The 26,289-nt window shown below is 40.7% G+C and overlaps 1 protein-coding gene across 15 annotated transcripts in view; it reads right to left on the bottom strand.

Annotated features, from left to right (window-relative positions):
- The window catches only part of camk2g1 (calcium/calmodulin-dependent protein kinase (CaM kinase) II gamma 1), a 60,888-nt gene that overhangs the window by 2,301 nt on the left and 32,298 nt on the right, over positions 1-26,289 (bottom strand). The window contains exons 1-21 of one of the 15 annotated variants that reach the window (XM_060857145.1): positions 25,538-25,679; positions 22,159-22,213; positions 21,728-21,793; positions 19,424-19,496; positions 17,389-17,491; positions 15,692-15,775; positions 15,475-15,569; positions 13,262-13,384; positions 12,500-12,583; positions 12,353-12,395; positions 11,878-11,940; positions 8,211-8,251; positions 7,240-7,326; positions 5,436-5,480; positions 5,193-5,247; positions 4,015-4,119; positions 1,375-1,503; positions 1,014-1,089; positions 814-908; positions 444-692; positions 1-320 (exon numbers count right to left, since the gene is read on the bottom strand). The exon at positions 1-320 is cut by the window's left edge and continues 2,301 nt beyond it. In XM_060857145.1, the coding sequence (XP_060713128.1) occupies positions 460-692; positions 814-908; positions 1,014-1,089; positions 1,375-1,503; positions 4,015-4,119; positions 5,193-5,247; positions 5,436-5,480; positions 7,240-7,326; positions 8,211-8,251; positions 11,878-11,940; positions 12,353-12,395; positions 12,500-12,583; positions 13,262-13,384; positions 15,475-15,569; positions 15,692-15,775; positions 17,389-17,464 (1,434 nt within the window). In that variant the 5' untranslated portion in view covers positions 17,465-17,491; positions 19,424-19,496; positions 21,728-21,793; positions 22,159-22,213; positions 25,538-25,679 and the 3' untranslated portion in view covers positions 1-320; positions 444-459. Of the gene's footprint in view, positions 321-443; positions 693-813; positions 909-1,013; positions 1,090-1,374; positions 1,504-4,014; positions 4,120-5,192; positions 5,248-5,435; positions 5,481-7,239; positions 7,327-8,210; positions 8,252-11,877; positions 11,941-12,352; positions 12,396-12,499; positions 12,584-13,261; positions 13,385-15,474; positions 15,570-15,691; positions 15,776-17,388; positions 17,492-19,423; positions 19,497-21,727; positions 21,794-22,158; positions 22,214-25,537; positions 25,680-26,289 lie in introns of those variants that run through there. The other 14 variants (XM_060857155.1, XM_060897639.1, XM_060897647.1 and 11 more) reach the window with 14 other exon arrangements.

Below are 26,289 nucleotides of genomic sequence, written 5' to 3'. Positions count from 1 at the left end.
ATACTTATGAACTCATAGATCAGTACTTACAATACCTTCTGGACATCTTTAATGGGCAAAAAAAGATGATTCCATGGGAAAAGACTAGACAGCGCCCCCGTGTGGGCATCATATGCATGCACCGTCCTGTGGGCGGGGCCACAGCCGCAGCCGGATCCTAGTGGTCAAAGGTTGGACAGGTAAGGTGGTGTAGACAGTTGGACTAGATGTTATCGGATTTCTTCAATAGCGTGTCTGTAACTTGCTGTCATCCATCCGGCCTCTACGTGCCCATCCGGCTACAAGGAACAAACACTCCCATCGTTAGGAATCCAGGCAACCTGCAAGAAAGTAGCAGAGTTTAGAAAGATGTGGAATGTGATGGGTGTGAAATGGGTGGAATGTCGTGTGTGTGTGTGTGTGTGTGTGTGTGTGTGTGTGTGTGCGCGGGTGAGAGAGCGTGCCTGTGCCCTGCAGACTTCACTGTAAGGGTGCAGCTGGTGCTCCTGAGCAGTGGAAGTGAACATTGAGCCACTTGGCATCACGGCGGTGCCACACGCGCGTCTCCTCAGACTGGCAGGTGCGCGGGTGGCCCTGACTGTCAATGTACTGCGTCAGGCGGATGTAGGCGATACATGCTGCATCCTCTCCAATCAGGTGCACATGAGGGTTCAGGATAGTGGTGTGCACTGGCTTGTTGTTCTTACTCAACACTAGATGAGACACAGCCATTTTCAAACATAAGGCAAATGGAAAATTATGATTTTATTCATTTCAATAACTCCTAACTAAAAAAGACATACTATGTAAGAATGATGAAATATTATAACTTACAGTTCTCAAAGTAAAACTTGTGGAAATCCATCCCTTCCACCAGGTTACCCAGAGCTTCAGGCTCAAATGAAGTCAACCCAGGGTCACAGATTCTCCTTAAAAGACATTTCAGCACGTTGAGTTCTTAAAATCTGCACAATGCTATCAGAAGTCATGTCTGTTCAGTATTGTAAGAGACGCTGTGTTGGTGTCTCGCTTACGTGTAAGCCTCAAAGTCTCCATTGTTCACAGCCTCGATTAGCTGCTCAGTGATCTTGATAATCTCTTGCTTACGAGCTACACAGCAGACAAGAAAAAGAGGAAAAAGGATGAAGAGTCATTTTTAAAGCTTCTTACGATCAAAGACACTGATAACTGTTTTACTAAAGCTTTGGGATGTGGTGTGTGTGTGGGGGGGTGTGTGTGGGTGTGTACATACATACGTACATGCGAGTGTATGTGAATTAGTACAAATCCTTAAACACGTCCTCATATGACAAAAGGAGCCCTACTACCCCCTCAGTGTGTCAACAGGCATACTCTGCATGTGTATGTCTGTTCTAAACTACCCAAAGCACTTACACTTGGCTGTGGCCACACTCCTGACCCCCTGAGCCGAAGCATAAGGAACAGAGTGAGCACAGTCTAATTCGGGGCACGAAGAATGTCCCGAACTGTTCCACGCCATGCGCTTTATTTCATGCCCCACAGCTGCAACACACAATACGGACCACAACACCACTCTGATGACAGCAGAGGATATGCAAAGAACCCACACCCACATTGGTTATAACATGCAAAATTAGCTGCAGGCCAAAGCATTTAATAGAATATAGCGTGCATCAGGTTACTGCAAGCCATGTGAAACAGGATACCAAATACCCCCATTGTTAGAAGCACACGATACAAAGCAATGCATTATTAATCCACCAATGGCAGCTGCAGATCATGAAGAACAAAAATGAATGGATAAAAAGCATGAATGGTTAATGAAAATTGAGGATAAATATTAACAATATTGTAAAAAGTAAAAAAAAACAGAGATGGGGGGGGACGCAATATGTAAGGACTGCACAATATTCATACTGGCTTTGACAACACTGATATTGCAGATGCACTGTGACTGACCTCAGATGGTCCAGATAAGTTTTCTGTCTGTGATTTGATACGTGTCATTGTGGTGTTGGTGTGGCCATTAAAAACAAACCAATAAATGTTGAAATGAATAATTTGTTTAATATACTGCAAGTGATATCATAATCGCAAGGCATATGATATCTGGGAGTCAATGATCAATATTGTGCAGCCCATACTGTATGTTAACAGAGATGTTTTGGAAATACAGCATCTTTAAATCAGCCTAAAGGCAACAGAAAAAGAAGTGAAATTTACAGTGAGGAAAAATGGAAAAGAAAATGGAAAGGATGAGACTGGAGGATGGGGAATGTGTTACAGTTAAAGCACAATTGGCTTCGAGCATGTAATCTTTGCGGTTCTGCTGCATACGCTTCAACCAATTTTATAGCGCTTTTCACAGTATACGTTGTCACAAAGCAGCTTTACAGAAAATCCACATGTATGCAAATTGCTGAGCTTCATATTGTATGGTGGCATCAATAAACCCTTCATTTGGTAGAATCTCAAGATTTTATTTCTATATTAATTCTGACAAGTACAAGCTTTACTGAACTGAAATAGAAAGCTCGAGCACACAACAGAGATCTCATGGCATAGGTTAATCAGGTTAATCAGGACCGTCTCAGACATCGCAGGATTGCAATCTGAACTGATTGTGTGTCCACGGTGCTTTGGCAGGCACCAACAACCTGATCAACGTGTGACATTCACTCAGACTATATCGCCACGTTTCACACACTGCCTCTTTACACCCTGCGATCTCTGAACAAGTTATAAATAAACTTATTAACTTATTGTTCACGTTATTTTGGGGAAATACATTTGTAATTTCTTAAGGCTGATGTGCCAAAATACATCATAGACCAAAAAAAAAAAAAAAAACTCTTTTCTGGCCTGTTTGCAGTTATTTCAGCCAGTGTAACATCAGATAGGTTTTCCCCAGACTGCCACACAATTTATCACTATGCCTCTGTCATTTATCTTCAGTTTAATGCTAACAAAACTTTCCTCAAGGACTCGAAAACGTGTCTTTTCTTTCCTCTCTTTTATCCTACTGTAAACCTTCGAACATTAGAATTCATTCATGGTTTTAAAAATAAGCCACTTGTTATGCAAAATGTTGAAAGTCTAGAAATAAAGATGTGCCACTCTGCCCTTTTGTCTCTTACACTCAATTTAACTTAAATCCCAAATGCGACAGAAATTAGCATTTTAACTTCACTGATCTGGTATTGACACTGAGCACTTTCAAGACTTAAGACATATGTCATCATATGAAGAAACGGTTCCTTAAGACTATCCAGTAAAGTCAGAAAACTATATGACTCAACTATATTCTAAACAAATACCTCCTACTGTACCTGTAAATGATCTTGTTTTCCTTTTTCTATTGAGACAAAGATTTACGGTTCAGAGTAAAAGGATGGTGTGGTTGGAGATCATATTACATTACTGATTCTCTAAAGATGAATTTTATTTAAAAGCAGCAGTTAACAGCATGGCAGAGTGACATCACATTAACCATGAAGACAAGCGATTTAATGGGTTACCCTGTGGCAAAACTACATGACAGAAAGGCACAGTAATGCATCTGTCTGAACAGGGGGCTAAGGGGTACATGGTGCCTGAAGGGAGAGAAGCTCTGACCTCTGAGTAAACTGGAAAAAATTGCTATGGGCTAGAAAATCATCCAGGCTTGGGAGGAAAATAAAGCGGGTAAAGACAAACGGAAGACATCACAGATGTTCAAAAAGGAGGTCGAAGGAGACGAGACCAAAGGTGCCGAAAATGGCATGGAAAAGCTGAAATGGGTAAATTACAGCATGATCATCAGTAGCAAGTGGAAAGGAGAAAATCAGGAAGAGTGTGGCATGTGTGCCAAGAGTTTTGAGAGGGGAGTAATAAAGAAGAGCGTAACATACAGCCTGATTCGAAAGGAAACTGATCAGTGGAGGCCGGAGTGGCTGCAAATGCTCTGAGTATTAACTGGAAGACTTCACACACTGACCACAGGGGTGAAAAAGTCTGGAGGATTATGGGAAAGGGGCAGAAGATGCTGCATGGCAGCAGAGGATTGTAACTTACTGGCTGGTGGGCACTGTGGTGATGCCACCAGAGCGGGCGGCTCGTCCCCGGCACTGCACTGACTCATCACCGCACTGTCACTGCTGGCACCCTGAGCACTCTCCACTGGCATGTCCCCAAAACCAGCACAACGCACACCACCGGGAGAAAAACACACCAACACACACTCACTCTGCTGCAAATTTATCAATATTACAATAACATTACGCTCATAAGGTGCAGCTGGAGGAGGATTTGTCTGGATAAAATGGATCTATTAATTCAGCCTTGGCCTAATAACAACACAGACAGCCTAAATAGCCAATGGGACTCCATGGTAATCACATCAGCGTATCCTGCTCTATACACAGCTCGCTCTATCAGCATGAACTAGAGCTGCTGAATTAACAGCATCTAGCCAGCTGTAGCAGCGTTAGTAATCACAGCCGTGAACTCGGTGAAACCTTTCCCTGAGCCTTCTCTCCAATTTCCTGTCCTCATCACCTGAATCATGTTGCTGATGTGGCTGAGAAGATAAGATGCTTTTCAGGTTAGAGGTAACTAAGGAGAGGAAATGAGGGGAAAAAGCCTCAGCAGGGATGTTTTGAGCCTTTGAACAAGACCATGATCTTAGAAAACATACTAAGGAAGGGACACAGCACACAACAGCGAACAGAGTCAAAACACACACACACACCTAGAGATACAGCAGGTTACCACAGACACACAGACACAGAAAACTCTCCCACAAAAAAGCAGACAGAAATGCAGATGATTACACGAGTGTACTAAATTAATCAAGTGATTAGGTTGTGGATTGAAATTCCACTAGATATTAGTTTCAACACTGCCCACAATCATGCGTATTGGCATTCTCTGTGCATTGGATGCAGATTTTGATCTACCATCCCAATGCTTTCTTTAATCTCTCTCCTGTCTGCCTGGGTGTATAGCTTCATTTCACTTCATACATCAGTTATGCAAAACCAATAGAATGATCATATCACTTAAAAATTCACTGCTGTATTAAATGCTTTTACTGGCTAACCAGCAGCCTTTTAGTCTTACAAGTTAACTGCTGAAAATGGCAGCAGTGGTTATGTCACAGCTTGACAAGGAGAGTGAGTCCCATTATTACAACAGCTCTCATCATCGTGAGGCTTGAGGCATGCTGAAAAGAGGAGAGAAGGCTTGTGTACCTTTCCTACCTTTCATATCCTCTTCCTCATTGGTGTTGCAGCTCTCCGTAGAGCCCTGAGGAGTGTCAGTGACAGGGAGATCACAAGAACCAGACAGAGAGAGTAGGCAACATTAGAACATGAAGTTTACATCGATCACATACTTGTTTTTTTTTTCCCCCTAAAACATTCCACTGATGCCCATAAAATTAATCATTTCACTTAGTCCCTGCTTCCCAGAGCATATCCACCAGAACAACTGACCTTGGTACCATCTGCTGGGTTGTGCACTACTGTGGTCTGTGGCTCCTGTAAGATTAATAAAAGAATTAAAAACATTAGAATTAAAAACAATTGTTATTTTTTCAGCTGTTAACAAAATGATGACTTCATGCTACAAGTATCTTTGATGATGATGATGATGATGACATGCTTTTATTGCCTGGTACAGAGTGCATGCTCACAATACAGACAGTGTTCATGTCCCACTGGAAAGTTTGTATTTATGAGTTGGAAAGTCATAATTATGAAATCAACGGTGTTCAAGTCATTTTAGTTGGAGCAAGATAGACGTGTACTTTAATTAACTACCAATGAAAAAAAAAGCATGCTTGATGTGAATTCTTTATGATGTTTAATCAATTTATAAAACCATTTCTACAAGTGCTTAAACGATGCATAATAACTGAACTCGGCTTCTAAGACGAGTATTCGTTCAGTTTCAACAAATATACTGCCAACTGCACATGCTGCATCCGCTGAATCCACCATGTTTTCTTACTGACGCGGCCCCAACTCACAAAGTTAGAGCTCGAAGATAACTGAATAAATTGTTTTCCACTCATAATTAAGACTTTGTTGCAATGTTCAACTCATACATAAGAACGTTCCATAACAATGTCTATTATATTTTCAAAAATGTAATAGACATTCAATAGACTGCATTCCAAACCAACAAAAGAAAAGAAAAGAAATTCCATAGTGAATGGAAAGTCACTGCTCCATGCTAGACTTAAATTCCCGCATCCCTGCTAAAAGCCTGCTCTGATAAGTACGCTGCATGTTTCGGTCCTGACGGTTGTTGTTGTTAGCCCTGTGATGGTGTTCAGATTGACAACAGACCGTTCGTGGGGGAGAGGTTAACAGTGTGCTCTACTGGTGCATGTTGGAGGTCTCAGGATGCTCATCACTCAGCTCTCTAGGCAGCATGTACAAGCACAGACCATTTCAGGTGTCAATTCACTTTCTTCTGCCTCAGCCCGCAGGGTGCACCGCTCTCATCTCATGGCTGCTTTTAAGCAGGGAAACTGCTGGTTTATGTTTATTCAGCTTCTTCTAGCCTTAAGTTAACCTTTGTGGTAAGAGTACACTGAGTTTTGTCCATTTCTTCATTTAACTGACAGAAAACTTCCATTACAGACCAATTCCCAGTGAGCCTGATGAGGAAGCAGATACGCTTCAGGACACTGACTGACCCCTTTTATTTAACCGAGTGAAAAAAATTTTGGAAGTCAGATAAGAGAAATGATGTATTTACTTTAGATTTTACTAAATCAGATATTAAAACAGCATAAGTGGCCAAAAAATCCAGATATCCAACCCCGCACACGCCTGCCCCTTCCCTGCTAAACCAGCACTGCATGTTAAATACTGACTTACATGTTGCAGTCTCCTTTGTTTCCTTAACAAAACTACTGAGTCAGTGACTGTTATTGTGCATTGCCTAATCCTGAAAGAACATGCTGTCTTTAATTATCGCACTTCTATATCTGGCTAACAAAACCCTGTGTATGTATTGATGTATGTACTCCCATGCAAGCTTATCCAGGTTACGCGCTTCATAGCGTCAAGAAGAGAACGGCAGGACTGAACAATCGTTACCAAACTGAACTGAAATCATGACATGCTTACATAATAAAAAAAACCACCACCAGAAAAATATACAGCATAATGGCATGAAAGAATACAGGCAGAACAAATGCAAACTAGAATCTAGATGATCTACTGACATGTACAGCACAGTACACTGAGTAAAGGGTAAAGAGCTGTTAAATGCAGATTTAGGTACCATTGGTGTGGAAGAAGCCATGTTGCTTTCCTTCAGGGCACTCACTACAGCACTCATTACACTGTTTTTAGTGTTGTTTGTCTGGGGCTGCAGCAGAAAGGAGACATATAACATTTTTCTGTTCAGACTGATGGATGCCATGAGATATTATGGTCATGGGATAGAATGGACATTACACTTTAAACTGATTACACTGACAACACATTTGCATGCTTGTCCTGTGTGAGGAAAAAGTAGATTGAGAACCGTAATGTGCACAATACAAGCCTTAGAGATTTTAAATGGGGATATATCAGTCCACAGCAACACCACATTGATCTAAAGTCAACCACCATCACTGTAAAACTGTGACTATTTAAAGCGTTTTACAGCTTTTTGCATTTTACAGTTCGTGTTTAAACGTCTTGCCACTTATTTTGCATAAGGAGTCATTTTAAGGAATGCAGAGGTAAAATGAGTGTACACAAGAAGAAAGGTCATATTAAAGATGTGAAATAAATCCTACAGAAGCAGGATCTTTAAGCATCTTTATTTGGGGTTAATCAGAATTATTTCACTGATGAAGGCTGTATGACAATTATTATTGTAGATGGGATTGAATGTGATTGGTTCATTCTGAACACAGCCACATTCCCAATTATTAAGGGATGTGCACACTTATGTAACTAGGACATTTTTTTTTCTCATTTCTTTTTAGTTGAAAAATTCTAATTAGAAAAAATAAAATCACTTAATTTTTAGATGTTGGAATTTCACATTGTGGGTAGAGTTCCAAGTTGCAACAAGGTGGAGATTTTATTTTATTTTCACTTCACAACAAGATGCCATTTTATTAAGAGGGGTGTGTAGACTTTTTTTTACATCCATTGTATGTATTATTACTCTCTACTGATTTTAATTTAAGAAGCAGACACAATGCTAATAACTACTAACAACAGCTTCTAACGAGTAATAATAGCTTCTTCTCTTACCTTAACACCATCTGATTTTTTGTTGAGTAAACTTTTGCATGCTGTGAAGAAAAACGAGTCTGAATTAGAACATAACCAACAATACCGAAGCACCCACAGTGCTCTTTCGGCCAATTCCATACATACTGCTAGCTTGGTATCCACCATTTACTGTCTACAGTTATATGCTTCAAAGCTTTCAGATTACATCAATGGTAGTTCAGGAGTTGCATACTTGAAAATAATCTCTATTATGCAAAACCTGGAATAGACAGAAAATAAAACTATACTTCATCTACATGTACTGTATAATGAAAGAAAAGAAAAAAAAAAAAAATCACAGCTAATGTAAGCAATTGATTTCCTTGCCATGATTTCACCCAGCCTGATTTAGAGGTCTTAAGGCAGTGGAGTTTTGTAAGCCTTGACACCGATTGACTTCTGTGCTAATTACATGGTGTGCAGGGGACAGCCTTTAAAAAAAAATCTATATTGCTGTGACCCTTTCAACAACAACACACTTACAATAACCCAGGTCAAAAGGCTCATGCTTGGTAGCCCTACTCATTTCCTTACCTTCCGCAAACAAGTGGAGAGGAAGAATGATGGGGAGAGAAAGGTAAGATTGAGACAGAAAAACAACAATCAATAGGGATGCAAATAGGAGGGTGCACAGAGCAAGAAAATGGCAGGCATCATTCGTTTCGCTGGCCTGCTGGTGTTCCATGCTTCACTCAATATGAGATGGTGGGTGCAATTTACCACACGGCCAGCCATGCAGTGTCAAACTAAAAACAAGTTCCAAAATGCTTTATTGTTTCTGAACGAGACAAACTAATTATTCAACTGTCCTCCATTACAGTCACTGCTCCCTCCTTTCACCATTCACAGTAAGCAGTCAGTCAGAAGCTGGGTTGCTTTCACCTACCCTAACTTTACCAAGACATCTCAAGAAATGTCCTTAAATCACAAAGTCGCCATTTACAAGAAACATAAACATTACAATGCTTGTAGAGTCGTACAAGTTGTCTCATGCGCAAAAAAAGTCACACTAAAAGATTGTTTAAGGGCTTTTTCACACTTGAAATTTATTCCAAAGGCGGTTTCATTTGCTTGGTGAATGTGACATGATTCCATGTGTGGACCAGGGAACAAATCTTGTGTGCACCTGTGAACTCTGATCTTGAGTTAGCATCAATAGTGCTACAATTTTGCTCCCAGGGTTAAACAGCAAATAACAGACATAGTTTGACTTGTTAGAGATGTCTTATTACCCATTTCTAACACCTGGTCTAGGGGGGCACGGTGGCTTAGTGGTTAGCACGTTCGCCTCACACCTCCAGGGTTGAGGGTTCGATTCCCGCCTCCACCTTGTGTGTGTGGAGTTTGCATGTTCTCCCCGTGCCTCGGGGGTTTCCTCCGGGTACTCCGGTTTCCTCCCCCGGTCCAAAGACATGCATGGTAGGTTGATTGGCATCTCTGGAAAATTGTCCGTAGTGTGTGAGTGCGTGAGTGAATGAGAGTGTGTGTGTGCCCTGCAATGGGTTAGCACTCTGTCCAGGGTGTATCCTGCCTTGATGCCCGATGACGCCTGGCACAGGCTCCCCGTGACCCGAGGTAGTTCGGATAAGCGGTAGAAGACGAATGAATGAATGAACACCTGGTCTAATGAGAGGACCAAATATCACCTAGATAAATAGTGTAAAGAAGGCAATGAAACACAAGGTCTTGCATCTCTTAAATATTGGACCAGTTTCTAATAAAAACTGTTCAAATGACGTTAATATGAATAAGACAAACACAGATCTGTTCCAATTGTCATCCATTTTCTCACTTGACACTTATAGGGAAATTATGTGTGTGAAACAAACATGTGACGATGCCCTCAATCAATCCTGGGTACAGACTGTGTATCTAGGCCAAGTGTGAAAATGCCCTTGAAAGGTAGCGGGAAAGGGCAGCAAGAAAAAAACAGAACATCTTGTGATACAAATGGTTTACTTGCAAGCACTGGATCAAAGAAAACAGCATAATCTGTTTGAGGCATAAACCTGAGACATGCATCAAAATCTGTCAAGCAGCAAATTCTTAACTCAGTTGATTTGTTAGTAAAGCAAAAAGCTCAAGATGGAGAAAAGATAAGACAAAGCCTGATACTGGATCTCTACTAGTCAAGCATCTAAACAAGTATCCTAGTATCTGCAATGAGATGATGTTATATATTCAAACACTTACTGGGTATGGTGGACACTTGGTGGAAAGAGCTGTGACTTGATGACTCCAAAGTAATTAATGCCAATCACCACCACAGTAAAAGTGTTTCTGTTTATCTAAGACATACCTGTAGTATAGACCTTATAAAGGCTAGCCTTTATTGTGGGAGAAATAAAGCATCCAACCATTGAAATCTCTCAGCAGACAAAAACTAAAATTAACAATATTAATCATGTTGCAATAAACCTGTTGACCAAATCGATCATATCAGTATGATAACAGAATAAAAAAAAAATATGTCAAACAAATTTCCCCTCTGTTTCAGGGTGGCTAAGACTCCATTTCCTACTGACTCATAGCATGAACATCATCGTCTGTCTGGCCTCCAGTGGGGTTTCTTTCATGCCGACCACCTGGCACTTGCTGGCATCATGCGCCACTCTACACCAGGTCTGACGGTTGGCAGCAAGCCAACCCCGCTCCTGCCCAGCCATGTAGCACACCCCCGCACTCTCAGCAAGGGGGTGGTGGTGATGGTTTAAGGGAGAAGGAAAAGGGGAATGGTAGCTAAGCTGGGCTGAACAAGTCTGCTTTGGCAAGGGATGAAAGACTGCGTGCTGAAAACTATGCCCCCTGGGCAGGATAAAGAGGCCTGGTAGTATACTAGCTGAGAGCAGAGTTTTTGGCTGAGAGAGAAGAGAGAGCTAGTTTTAACATCTCTAGCTAAAGCAGACGCTAACTAACAGCTCTAAAAATGGGGGGCAAAATAGAACCTCCCATATAAGGGACTAAACTAAGCAGAGACATTCACATAACAGATAAGTCATGCTGGGCTGACTGGAGATCACTATAATGAATGCGGTGAGGTGATATTGATCAGACTCCTGCCTGGAACATCAGCGTTCACATTCAAGACACGTAAAAAGAAAAAAAAAGTCAGACATTTGAAAAAAAGAACAGGGAGAACTATTCAAATACACTGAAGAATAGTCCACGGGTATGAGGTGAAAAATCATTTTAAGTTCAGGGAACTGAGGAGTGTTTATTCCTCATGTGGCCGAACACTGTTTACAAGAAAGACGGTTTACATTTACAAGTGACAGGATCTGCTTATTGTCTTTAAACACTAAACAATATTGGATTAAAAGTTAAAGGACAGTGCAGGCTAAAGACCACGGTGCGTGAGGAAGGTGCATGATGCACATGACGGTCATGAATGTTAATCTTGGTAAAAATGAGAACCAGGCCATGTAAGAAATTAAGAACTTGGTTGTCCTGGACCAACCGGCAGTGATTAATTTATTTATTTTTTTAAATTAAATTAAATGCGTGTTTCTCTGAGAGCAGGCATGGCAGGCATCTGGCTACATGCTGAGTGGGTGGAGCAAAAAGAGGGTCAAGTTTGTGGGGACAAGGTGAATGGGGCTATCTGGCCCCCCCTGGTGGAGAGGTGAGGAGATGCACTCTCACATACCTTCCTGTGCAAGCGCGGCAGTGCTGGTGGTGGGAGCAGCAGGGCTGGTATGCTGCCGGCCCACTATTGGACAGAGAGGCGTTCAGTTGAATAACGCTACAGAACATATACAACCCCTGAGAGAATGTGTCCTAACCAGTATTTAAGCTCATTCTGACACCAAAGACCAAAGAAATAAACCTTCCTTGACATTAAAAAATGGAATTAAAAAAAGTAAATATTATCAAATTATAAATTCTGTAGCAGCTAAATCAAAGATGGTTAGCTGTGACGCCTGTAAAAATGTGTTAGAAATCAAGAGTCCATAACTTTATAAGGAATGTTCTCAGTATTTCCAAACTTTGCACTTCCTTGATAGCAAATCTAGCTGCAAATATTAATAAAATCCATAATTTATGTCTACACCTGGGGATACCGCAGGTTGGTCCATGGCTTTTGCACCCTACCTGATCATGAGCAAGCAACATGGACCCACCTGAAAAATTTCTGGAAACCAGCATAGTGGTGAGAATAGCTCCCTGAATGGAAAGAAAATGAGAGGAGAGTGAGAGACATGGATTATGTTATGCTATTAAATGGTTGAATTTTGTCCAACTATGCAGGATCGATAATGGAAATGCACCTTCAGTTTTCTCCGAGCGTTGAACTTGCGCAGGCACTCCACAGTCTCTTGCCGGTGCATCATGGACGCCACTGTAGACCGTTGCTGAAAAGTAAAGTTTCTAAATTAAAATATCAGTCTGTTCACAATTGGAAGTGTCCGATATAAAATGTGTTCGGTTCAAGATCCTAAGAGACGGTGTGGGTAATTGTGATCCTAAGAGACAATAGTGGTTCATTTTACTCTGTAGTTTCTAAGGAAGGTGTGCACAACTCCTGAAGGTTAGAATAAAGCACAATGTACACATGTGGTTCTGATTGAATTCACCTCTTAATATCCAGGTTTAGTTAGTATCAGAATGATAAAATCACCAAACTAGAATGCAGCCTGATTTTCAATAAACGACCAACATCAGGCTTTGTGTGATCTCCAATACTGATCTGAAATGGACATCCTCTTAGTAACCAAGCCTACTCTCTGTAAACTCCTGTTGCTAGGTTACACAAAACATCACAGGCAGGATGCCAAGAAGAAATCCAATCTGATCCAGTGTTTCAGGGCAGCGTTATTCCTAACAGCGATACTCAATGAGACTGGAACTATGCTGGATTCCAGCACTGCAGTTAGACATTCCTGCTCATATGTAGTACTGTATGTTTAGATTGCTAGTCTAGAAAGAATCTAAGGCACTGCTAACTTTTTAATGGATTTCTGCAGCCTGCAGCTTGCAAGAATAGATCTAGATGTAGAATAGAAATATAGATCTTGGAAGCAATTACTTACGCAGACCCATGGGTGCTTAAGGGCCTGTTCAGCGGTGATCCTCTTGGCTGGGTTGATGGTCAGCATCTGGTTGATGAGGTTCTTAGCCTCAGGGGTGACAGTGTCCCACTCAGGAGAAGGAAACTGGTGTTTGGAAGCAAGAATGACACAAACTAGTACATGCATACTCTGCATGCATAGAAATAAATTCCTCGTGTGCTTTTAAAAGACAAACAAAATGTCTGACATGGGGAGATAATCAAATTAGGAGGATAGCAAGGAAGCAGCAGGAAATGCTGTGTCATTGTGCTTCTTTAAAACACCAGATATTAGATAAGCTTCAGCCACAGCTAGGGTTCTAATAAACGTTACTTATGCAAATTAACACCTCACTGAGACACGAGTTATTAGATTAGAGGACGGTGGTCCACACACCACTAGACAGAATTCATTTCAAACCGCAGCCAGTTTAAAGAACCAGTCGTCATCATAAGAGGATATTTTTACTGCCTTCATTTAAACTGTGCATTATGTTTATAGATGCTGCACATATTATTTAATCACAACTTTATTCACATTTTCTAAAAACAAAAGTCACAGACATCTGCACACTTAGAAGAATCATCCAGTTCTTCCCGGTAAGTCATCTCTCTGCAATGCGTCAGGAAAGGCATGACAGGATCGATAGCACTGGCACAGCTCTAATTTACACTCAATCAAAAATTAAGCAGTCAGTCTGTCAGACCACTGAGACCCGAAACACAGCATTTGTACCATAATGGCAAAAGATAACCTTATGAGCTACAGGTCTCTGAAGGATACTTGAATCCGGACTGATTATAGTTGTCGATCTGAGAAATATTGCATATTTTGAACATATGCTGTACATCTGCATATATGTATACAAAATACTATGTATACTAAATACTTATTACAGAAGGCTTATGCAGTACAGAATGTAATCTGTAAGGATACTTTCAGTACTGTTTAGCCCGTCTGAAACAAACCCTGGTGCGTGTTCCTCTTCGGTTTAGTTAAGAACACAGAAATCATTCCAGCATGACTGGTCCATCTGAGCGAGGTCATCCATCCCACTACAGTTCATATCAAACTCTAGCATTGTTGGTTAAAGTGACTTGGGACGGGGCACAAACTGACTCAAAGTTTAGAGCTAAGTGAAGAATATAAATGGATGTGATACACCAAATGTCTCAAAACTATTTAATTGTATCATTATCTCATAACACACTATACAACAGGAATTTCTGGTCCGCTAATCTGATTGGACGACAGAACGGAAGAAGTATAGCAGCACTACTACATTTCTCCATCCGTATCATTCTGTTTGTATTGAATACAAATTTCAATCTAGCTGTGGCTTCTTTACAAACTATTTTTGTAGATGGAGTATTTGTCAATATTGTAACTGAAATGTCAGGCTCAATATTAATTTCTCGTTTAAAGAACATTTGCGGGGGGCACGGTGGCTTAGTGGTTAGCACGTTCGCCTCACACCTCCAGGGTCGGGGTTCGATTCCCGCCTCCACCTTGTGTGTGTGGAGTTTGCATGTTCTCCCCGTGCCTCGGGGGTTTCCTCCGGGTACTCCGGTTTCCTCCCCCGGTCCAAAGACATGCATGGTAGGTTGATTGGCATCTCTGGAAAATTGTCCCTAGTGTGTGATTGCGTGAGTGAATGAGAGTGTGTGTGCCCTGCGATGGGTTGGCACTCCGTCCAGGGTGTATCCTGCCTTGATGCCCGATGACGCCTGAGATAGGCACAGGCTCCCCGTGACCCGAGGTAGTTCGGATAAGCGGTAGAAGATGAATGAATGAATGAATGAATGAAGAACATTTGCGTAAAGACAAGAACGCTTTCACAATCGTGCTGTTGTGATATTCCGTACAAGAGCACCCTTATTTGTGTGAGGCTCAGGTGATTATGATTTATATATAACAAACTGCTAAGGTAACAAAAGGCATTTATGTTGTTAAATCACGCAGCGTAATATAATGTATCATTACTGTAAGGATAATTATAGTGTGTATAAAAATGGAAGAAAAAAGTGATCAAAAGTGTGGAAAGAAAGTTTTAGACTGCTTTACTTTCAAACGCTGCATAACTAAGATCAGTGTTGCAGTATTATGAGCTCCTAAGTAAAATTGAGTGATTGTGAAATGAATCTGAAAACGTCAAAGAACCTCATGAGACATATGACTCGAAACAAGCTGCTTACATCATAAGCTCCAGCCTTGATTTGCTGGTACAGCTTATGCTGATCTTCATCCCAGAATGGAGGATATCCCACAAGCAGTATATAGAGGATAACTCCTGAAAAAGATGGAGAAGGAAATGAGATGAACAGATAAAAACAGAACTTACTGCGTGTGAGAAAATAATTGAATCTATGAAAAACAGTATTTTAGATAAACAAAGAGAGAAAAAAAACTCACCACAGGCCCAAATGTCCACAGGTTTACCATAAGGATCCTTTCTCAGAACCTCTGGAGATAAGTAGCCAGGAGTGCCCGCAAAGCCTGCCCCAAACAGCAATAACAATGACCCATAACTCTCAGGGGCACTTTTTAATATTACTTCATTAATATCCAATGACAAGGTCAAAGTAAACAAAACAACCCATACTTTTCTATACATTCTGGTAAACATGATGAAAAGATCAGTTCCTGAGCTAATGTACATATGGGTGTGTAGTTTAAGGGTCTAATGAATGGTCAGTTTCATTACAAAAATATAGCTAGCTAGAGTAGCTGAGAAATGATGAGCAAACGCTGTGTCTGGCCTCTTGGGGGTGTTGTTTGCCCACCTGGCTTCCTTTTATAACTTTTTTATTCCGAAACAATGCTAGAGAGAATAACCAGAAATTCAGGAAATCTTTTAAACTCCTGCCAACTTTATCTCTTCCATCTCTTCGCCCAGTCATCCTAAGGGTGCAGGACACACTGCAGTAACTACTGGTGATGGTAAGCCACTGATGCTCAAGGTGTCTTATGCCCCTTTTCCACCGAGGCAGTTTGAGTGCTGGTTCGGAGCCAGAGCCTAATTTAGAACCAGTTCTTTCTGTTTCGACAGCCAAAGCACCGGCTCTGAACCAGGAAAAGTGGTTCTTTAGTAGCACCAAAACGTTGCTGGTCTAGACTTAAGAACCGCTTGTGTCAGGGGCTGTGGGCGGAGCTACTGTTAGCGCATGTGATAATGTGCCTTAAGTATACTAATGTTTAATACACTTTTACTTTATAGCGATATGATACATTATCAGCACACATGATAGTAGGTAGCTACATGCTAAGGCAAACTTTTTTCTGTGTTAATGATAAAATAATGTTATGTACTTTCTCGATTACAACCTCCGTTTATACAGATTACATGGAGCTGCACGTACACGTTTTATTCGCCGCGTTTGGATGCCAATGTATGTTCGCAAAGCCATGAGCATTAACAGTAAAGCAACATCCGCCATTGTTGATGTATTTCTGTTTGCCGCTGCTGCGCTAAAGTTGCTGGGACATGTGAGACGTATACAGTGACGTCACACTCTGCGCTGTGATGGCTCTCTAGCCGGTGGAAAGGCAAACCGGTTCTTAGAAGGTTCACCAGTGGAACCAACTTTGAACCAGCACCAGCGCTAGCTCTGAACCAGCACCCGGTTCTTTCTGGTGGAAAAGAGGCATTAGTGTATCAGATAGCCAGAGGTGGACTGAAAGAGGCTTTCCGTACATCTCCCCAATACAACGACTCTTCATTCACCACATTTTCCTGGTGTTGGATGGTGAGATGACTGTGTGCAAGGAGGGAATACTCCCTGGAATACTCCCTACACTATCTGTCATTACTGTCAGCTGAGCGGTTAAGGATTTGGCTTATGGAGTAAAAGACCATGGATAAAACACTTTAAATGGAACCGGCCACCTCTGGCACTGTATATTTGCACCCTGGGTTATTTAGCTTAACTTGGCATAATTGGGGCAGTCTCACTAGTCCCAGTCCTTGGCGAGTGTGAAACAAATTCAGTCTAGGATCAGTCAGGATAGTTCCGTAATTTTCTCCAGTTACTTCTACCTTTCAATTTTCGTTAAAATAAAGGAGGGTTTTATAGTAAAGGATGAAGAGCATCAGAAATTATGCCTCTTACCAAACCATGCTTGCTGGTCTCCCTGTACCTCAATCGCCAGTCCAAAATCAGCCAGCTTAACTGCTGCCCCCTTCATCTTACTGGCCAACAGAAGGTTCTCAGGCTACACACACACACACACACAGAGAGAGAGAGAGAAGAGAGAGAGAGAGCAGTTTACAATTACATGGTTCGAAGAAAAGCTAGTGTAGATGTTCACTTTTACCATCTTAAACACATTTGAATTGAACACAATCTGCTCATTAGGTTAAGGAGCTCCAGATGTTCCTCCTTCTTTATTAATGCTGAAAGACAGATCCCAAAGTTGAGCTCTTCAGAGATAAGACCCTTCATGACACGTGGGGTGACAATGCAAGAGCCTGCTGTTTAAGTTGAAGTTTAAGTGACTACATAACCAGGAGAATATTACAACGCGTGTTAAAAATGAAGCACAATGTGGAAATCCTTCGTGTCCTTAAAGTCCTACTTAACTCTAGAATCCTGCTGTCCTGAAAGAGCTGCTACCACACTTACACTGTGCCAAAAAGTGCCAAAGATGACTAGTGGAAGTTAAAGACTACAGGAGAGGAACAGGCCTCTGTAGCGTCGTCTGTAAAGGGGTCCCGGTAATTACAGTTTTGTCAGCAGTGAAACACGGGCAGGTTGAAGCCTGGACAGTCTGCAGGCTTAACAACCTTAAAACATGCAGTTTGTGAATATGTATGAGAATTCACACTGTCACCCCGAGCCCTAAAAGTAATACAGTTAATAATAATAATAATAATAATAATAATAATAATAATAATAATAATAATAATAATAAAAGTAATAAGAATAATAATGACACTGGTCAGTAATAACAGTGTTGAATTGTCTGTTTCTACTGTCATTAAGCATAAACCTATATCTTTCATTTATTTGGCAGCATTTTTTCCGATTTTATTCTTAAATCACATAAAACATGAATATCTCATATGGATGTGTATGGATTTAAGACATATTAATTAAAACTAAAAGACATTTAAGAAATATGGAATAGCTTCCAAAAGTAAAATGCAAAGTCCATGTGATATTTCACACTGAAAACGTAATAGCATCCTTCTATTTTTCATCAAGTCTGAAAAAGGCTGCCACAAGAACTGGATTCCAAACCTCCAGCTTAAATAGCACTGAATTAGATCAAAGATTGAAGCATGAAACACCTCACTAATTATTATATGTTGCCAGAGTTCATTACTTGCCTATCCACATGCACACAAGCACATGTGCTTCATATATATATAATTAAGTAATCGTTTCTGAGAAGTGTGCAACCAAAACGCACTGAAATGGCTGAAACAAGAAGGCTTATTCAGTGCATTTTTTTTAGTCTGCGAGAATATGAAAACAGTCATATCACGTCTATCACCATGGCAACCAGAGGCATGCCAAACATCTCTTCTACTCAACATTTGACTCGCATACAATGAGGATGAGCAGTGAGTGGATGCATGCGTTTGCGTGCGAGACGGAAGCATCATCTTAATAACGGTTCTTTCTGTCTGCACGTAAAGGCTTTCTACGTCTTCTCTTCTGCACTAGTAGAACCGTGCAAGTCCCCGAAACTACAGACATTAAATACAGAGCTGAATCAGACAGCAGAGCGTTGAACCTTAACACCGATGAAAAGCCCGAGGGCTCGGCTAGCCTACAAGAGTTGCTGCATTTCAGTTAACATTTCCATCACCTTTATAACAAAGGCCTTGTGAGGGCTGCAACTTCAGATTCTTTTCTCAAAAGGAGAATATTTTTATGATGACAATATTTAGCAGGTCTGTGCTCTTAGGGTAGCAGAGGTAAATTTGCACAAAGACTGAACAATGTTGTGTGATTTTGAAAGTAAACTTACAAAAATAAAATGTGAAGTGTATAATAGAGTGTATTTTGTGTGTGTGTGTGTGTGTGTATATGTGTGTGTGTGTGTTTGAATGAAAACTATGCAGGTCATCACCATGGACACAAACTGAAAGCAGGTGAACGCTGATGGTGGTTGTCGTGGCGATAGGCACCAACTCACCTTGAGGTCTCTGTGCACAATATCATGCTGGTGAATATGATTGACACTCTCGAGGATCTGATTGATGCACTGGCTGCAAGAGTGAGAGACAAAGGAAGGTAATGACAGAATACGAATGGGATCTCTGGCATAATGAATATTTACATCATCTGATAAACAGATAGAAAGAGCCCCCGTATGTGGACAGCTTCAAAATGTGGGTATTATATTATTCTGCAGAAACAGCCATGTTTGTGCTCCATCTTATTTTATAGAAGATGTAGAAGACGCACGTGCTGTTACTGACTTCACACTCATGTCCGACTACAAAGCTCACGTCTGGCTTCTCCCCCTACTGAAAAAGAGCTGAAGGATAGTCATTGATCGATAGAGGTAAAATATATCGTACAGCAGATGTTCATCTGTCTACAGCTGACCAAAGCTTGAAGCTTGGCTGAAGGGATGGATACATTTGTTACAGCAATAAAGTAAATTAAATTGTAGTGACATTTGAGTGGAACGAGAGAAAGAAGGGAGACAGGCAACAGATAGAGGGAGAAAGCAGCAGAATGAAGGAAAGACAGGAAGAAAGAAGTGATGAGCAGTGTAGATGACAAAAAAAGAATGTGAATGTGTATTCATGATAGAAAAAAGGGCAGCAAATTTTTTTGCCCAAATTTGGTTGAACATAGAGCCCAACATTCCATTCCCAGAACAGCAAGAATCCCAGTGTTCATAAAAAAATAAAAATAAAAAATAAATAAAAAAAAAAAGCCTGTTTTTCTCTTGGTCCTGCACCCACACACCCTGGGTTTAATTCCAAACCCCTCCACTGAGCAGAAAAGTTCTATATTGTAAATGAGTGCTTTATCTACTGGAGAATAAAAGCACGCATTTAAGACTGAGTTGCTCTATCTGACGCCTTCACTTCGAATGCTGGAACACCAGCTCAGTGATGTGGGCATTAAATTACAGCCGTACGGCTTATAATCTATTAAACAGGAATGGGACTACCTTGAGAAACAATGCATTTAAAGCATATATATCGCTGAGTATTCAGTGTCGCACACACAAACGGTTGCATTCAAGGCATGTTACATTTTGTGTCAGAGATAAAGCACTGGACAAAATTAAAAAAGAAGCTTACAGGAAATTCAGCAGACAACATGGCTCTACTATACATACAATAACAATACGTTTTTCATTTTCTGTTACACCGCTTAGTGCATGTCACATTCCTATGTAATATGACATATTACTGGGGGAAAAAACTGGATATTTAGATGCACAACTATTCTTGTTGTAGGTTTTAGATTAGACTTAATCTACAGTCAGGTATGTGAATGCAGCCCACCAAATCTTCTCAAACTGCCACTCACGCATGGTCAGTGTCACTGTGATTTATAAGGGAGTGAGAGAGCGAGAGTATTCCACACCTCCCTCCCTGAGAGCAAGGCCAATTCTGCTCTCTTGGACTCGTGACCACAGAAGATGCAACATCTTCAGTACTGAAACTTGTGATTTTCAGAGAATAGAGCGAACGATTTTCCTGTTGTGCCGAAACTTATGGGTCATTGCATTTTAATAGATATTTATAGGCCAGAATTGATGGAGAGCATTCATATACAAGGTGACCTACACAGCAAAAATGAGCTGTGTCATGGGATCATTCTGACCCTATGTATGGTTTTAAATGAGACTCGCTTTCTAGATAACTAGATTTTTAGAGATGGTCAGAATCATCTCACAACACAATGACTACAGTTTGGCACAATATACAATAAATTGTGTATTGCAGGCTTCTGTGATTTTATATATATATATATATATATATATATATATATATATATATATATATATATATATATATATATATATATAAAACCCTCTAGGTTTCGTAACACATGAGACTAAAGCACACGAAAGGAGGAAACGAGATGGAACAAAGAGGAGTTTTGTGAGCAGTGAGTAAAAAAAAAAAAAGATGAGAAAAAAGCAGATGGGAAGAAGGGGAGGAGATGAAAGCAGGCCATACAAGGGGCGTAAGGGGTAGGGAGGGGGTAATAAGAGTTCTACCTGTTGACAAGTTATAACTCAGCTAATAACGCTTCCATAATGGCATCATTAAAGCACACTTTCTTTTTACTGCACTTAAGAGAGCCTCCACTTCCTTACTCACTAACTGTGCTTTTAAATCACAATGCCATGGTCACGCGTGCGTGCGTGCATGCGTGTGTGTGTGTGTGTGTGTGTGTGTGACCCGCTTGCTGCAGGCCGCTGAGCAGTAACCACGGCAACAGTATATTGGAGAATCGGAGTACCCACCTCGCATCAGCCTCACTGTAATACTCTCTGGCAACGATGTCTTCAAACAGCTCCCCTCCAGTCACACTGCAGAGAGAGACAACAAGAGACAAACAGCCAGTGAGAGACAGTCAGACAGAGACGCAGAAAACCGACAAAGACACAGACACACACACACACAATGGTGCAGCAATGATATTTGCAATAGTATGGATTTGCAACACTAGGAGCATGAAGCATGAAGTAGCAGTGTTACATAGGTCAGTGCTACAAAGCATACAACCACAGAACATAAACTGCTAAACCAGGGGTGTCAAAGACTAATTTGGCCCGCGGGCCTGAGTTTGACACCCCTGTGCTAAACTATTATATTACAGTATTGATGTAACATGCATGTGTGTGTGTGTGTGTGTGTGTGCGTGCATGCGTGCATGTTCTAAAGGCATACTTACAGGTCAAAGACCAAGTAGTGAAACCCTTCTTCGGCAATACTGTCATGTAGCCGCACTGATTAGATAAAAACAAACAAACAAAAAATAAATACAAAATCACAGTTAGTGATGAACTTAACATAGAAGTGCACACTATATTACAGCCAGCCAATAACAACCTGCTATTATAACACATCAATTAAAACACCTTATCCTGACATCACTATCCACAGAAACAGGAAGGGGTGTGTGTGTGTGTGTGTGTGTGTGTGTGTGTGTACAATTATTAGGTCACAGAGTCACAATGAGAGAGAGTCAGTACATGAAGGAAGGATGAGTGAAAAGTATAAATAAAAACAAAAAAAGTCTGGAAAGAGAGAAAGAAAAAGAGAGAGTGAGAGTTGAACAGAGAAAAGGACAGAAATATGAAAAGAGTAACAAATAGAGGGAGAAAGATAGAGTAAGTAAACACAGCCTAGAATAGCAGAAGCCTTTAGGGAGTCCTGAGAGAAACAGCAACTTAGCAACTAGGCTAAGAACTAAACAGGGAAGAAGGGAGAGAGAAATATAAAGAAAAATAAATAAATAAATAAATAAATAAATAAATAAATAAATAATAAAAAAAACTTTCAAATGCTGTGTTAAGTATCCTAGATGTTATAAAATACATGATCACGTTAATTACGTCTACTTCGTGCTATATTATAGTGGAAATCACAGAAACCGACACGACGCTGGAGATGCACAAAGGCCACGTTCTCATTTCAAATCCCAACATCAGAGCTCTGAGAATCAGCTGATAGTCAGCACTACACCATGACACACACACACACACACACACACACACACACACGTGTTAGACTGGACAATACAGAGTGCTACAATAGAGCTGAGTAGAACTACTACATTTCTAATCAGTTATTTGGCTTGATCAACGTCTCTGACTTTGCAATCAGTATGCACAAATGAATTATGTTATCGCCTCAAGTCTTTATCTTAGGATAAAGATGCTTTAAGATTCTTATAAACAAACACTTGAAGTATATCAGAGAGCAGAAATGGGTTTGATATCACTGTTTCCTTTGACGTTAGAAATGTGTGTGCAAAAAAAAAAAAAAAAGTTAGAAATATACTAGAATACTACTGAAAAAGAACAAAGAAAAAATCTGAATACAAAACGTTTGTCTGGAACGGAAATTTTTGCTCCAAGGGTGGTTTATACCATCTGATTATACCATCTGAGTGATGCCTTTAGGGGAGGTACAGCAGCCAGGTCAGCAGCCATAAACCATTCAGTTTCCCCTCAAAGACCATGCACCCAAAAACAAAAAAGGGGCTCACTAGACTACAGAAATAGCAGTAAAAAATGGGAAGATTTCTGAATTGGTAGGCAACATGATTGACAGGTAAGAGGAGACACCCCCTTTAGTTCTGATTGGTGGGTGCATGGGGGAGGGGGTTGGGAGGGAGGGGGGGGGTCATCCTAGTAAATATTTTATTGATAGCTGACTGAATAAGATAGACAAAGAGAAACTGCCGAATACTACACTCACTGGCATGAGCTTTAAAAAACACTTCCGAATTTTAATAACAGAAGAATTAATACTCAGCTAGACAATCACCTTTGGAAAAATATATAAAGAAAACACACACACACTTTGTGATGAGAAGAAACCTGATGAGAGTGCATTCACATCCCTGTAATTAATTTACCCTCACACCCCTCTGTATTTTCTGCATCATGCGGCATTTTTCATTCCTGTGCATACAGCAGTTCACGTCCATCATCAGAGATCATCAGAGATCATCAGAGATCTCCGTTTGATTCTGGGTCGTTTTCGTAAAACCGTATTTTATGTCATGACGATGAGGAAGAGACTGAGCAAGAGGGGCTGAGCGGAGCAAATACGAGGGGAGGAGAAAAGAAAAAAAAGAAAAAAGTATAGAACAGAAAAGAAAAGGAGCAACTGCAAGACCTTCAAGCACTCTGACCTCTCTCCTCTCTTTTCTCTCAAAGACTCCATCAATTTCTTTACTGCCATTACTTCCTTTGTTCAACATTTATCTGCAGTCCAAGCAGAAAACATGACAAGCCGTCCCTTTGAAAGACGGGAGGAAAGCAAGCGAGCAGAAAGGAAAAGCCTCAGGATATGATATGGAACACACTACTCGCATTACAGCAGGAAAGAGGGATGGAAAAAGGACTGCAAGAGAGAAATATTACATACAGTATAATATATATTTAAAATAAATAAATAAATCAGCGACTCTTAGCACTGACAGGTGTTTATGATTACGAGCTATGATTACATGGTACAGTATGATTAATATTCTAAAGAATAATCTACGATAATAATAATCTGAGTTACAGATCTAACCTAAGTGCTTCCGAACAGAGCTGGTTGCTAGGATCATGTTGGGCTGTTCAACTGCAACACAGAACTCATCTGTTACTGTCTTGCAATAAACAGGAACAGATTCAGTGTGCATCCGAAATGCATCCGAATCTGAGGCTTAACGAAGCGTAACTAGGTGGTTAGACCTGGTGCGTTTTTTTCTTCTTCTTTTTTCTTTTATCCTTTCTTCCATTCTCCTGGGCTCCTCCTGCTCGTGCGTTCCTAGGCTTGCTGCTGATAATTATTGTGTACGAGCACCAAAGCCTCCAGCACCAGGCGCCCCCTCTGGCTCCTACCCGTTCCCCACCCCAACACACTATTTATAGGCCTTATTATAGAGCTGAGCTCTCTGTCGCTTTCTTTAAGCATCCCTCATACCATTGTCCTTTATTTCCCCTGTAACAATGAGATAGCCTTCTCCCACACACACAGCTGCGAAGACACACACATACACACGGGGGTAGAGTAGCACTTGGCTGTTTTTCCATTGCACATCTATAAGCAACAACCTGCTCTTATAGTAACCACTGGAATCTTGTTCTAGTTTTTTTTTTTTCTTACCCACGTAATAGCACAAACATCTGCATCATTTCATCTCAGGATGCCATGGATGTTAACCCAAGACGAAATAAGCACATGGATTAAGCCGCTTCTGTGTTTGACTGAAACCTTTAAACAGAATGTCAGATATATTGAGGGCTCATGGATGAAGGCTTTTAAAATTTACTCTTAATGAAGCTTATAGCATAACATTTTTAGGCTTAGAACTGAAACCCTGATTCTCTTTGATCAATTTTAGAAGGAACAATATGGATACGTGGTACATTCTTTCATTACCAGAGAAGGTAGCACTATTGGTAGCACTATTATCCTGGTGGATATCTAGGAGTGATAGAGTTCATGTGCAGTAGATCAGAGCAGATAGAGTTCATGTGCAGTAGATCAGAGCAGATAGAGTTCATGTGCAGTAAATCAGACCCAGATCTAGAGCAACATCTACTCACCGTGCTGTAGAACTGCATGTTCACAAATTTACCCCTGTAGTTAGTAAATTCAGCCAAACTGTACAGTTAAAGAATTCACCTGAACTTTATCCGGTTTCCAAGTGTTAGTCTGTGCTCATGATACTTGTGCCTCAGATTCATGTTTATGGCTGACTGAAGTGGACCCTGCTGTTGTTGCTCCACCTCAAGCGTTGACGTGTTGTGCATTCGGAGATGTTTTTCTGCTCATCATGTTTGTACAGTGTGATAACTTATCATCTGCACACACGTTGCTTTTTAGCTTTTTTTTTCCACACTATTTTTTTCACACTTCTGTTTAAACTCTAGAGACTGCTGTGAGAGAAAATTTCTGAAATAAACCTGACACCAACAACCATGAGATCACATTTTTCTTTATTCTGATGTTTGATGTGAACAGTAGCTGAAGCCCTCGATCTGTATGTTGTTGTTTTTTTTGTTTTTCTTTTACAATTAGCAGATGCCACATAATTGACGGTTTAGATAACTGTATGAATGTGCAGGAGTTCCTAATAAACTGGAGCTTATTGCTACTAGTAGTACCTGCTATTTCATATATAAAATGCATATTGTGATATCAAGAGCAATATCCTAAGTTCAAAAGAACCCAGAAATACCATTGGCTTGTTAAATAACTAGTCACAGAAGCGTTTCTGTTCTTATGTCCAGAGCAACTCATCAGCCACTTGGTGGTCTTAATAATCTCACTGTGTGTGTGTGTGTGTGTGTGTGTG

The sequence above is a fragment of the Tachysurus vachellii genome, chromosome 2 (genome assembly GCF_030014155.1).
Source record: "Tachysurus vachellii isolate PV-2020 chromosome 2, HZAU_Pvac_v1, whole genome shotgun sequence".
Lineage (NCBI taxonomy): Eukaryota > Metazoa > Chordata > Actinopteri > Siluriformes > Bagridae > Tachysurus > Tachysurus vachellii.
The sequence above is the reverse complement of the archived record's forward strand: the minus strand, read 5'-3'. Positions and strand labels throughout refer to the sequence as shown.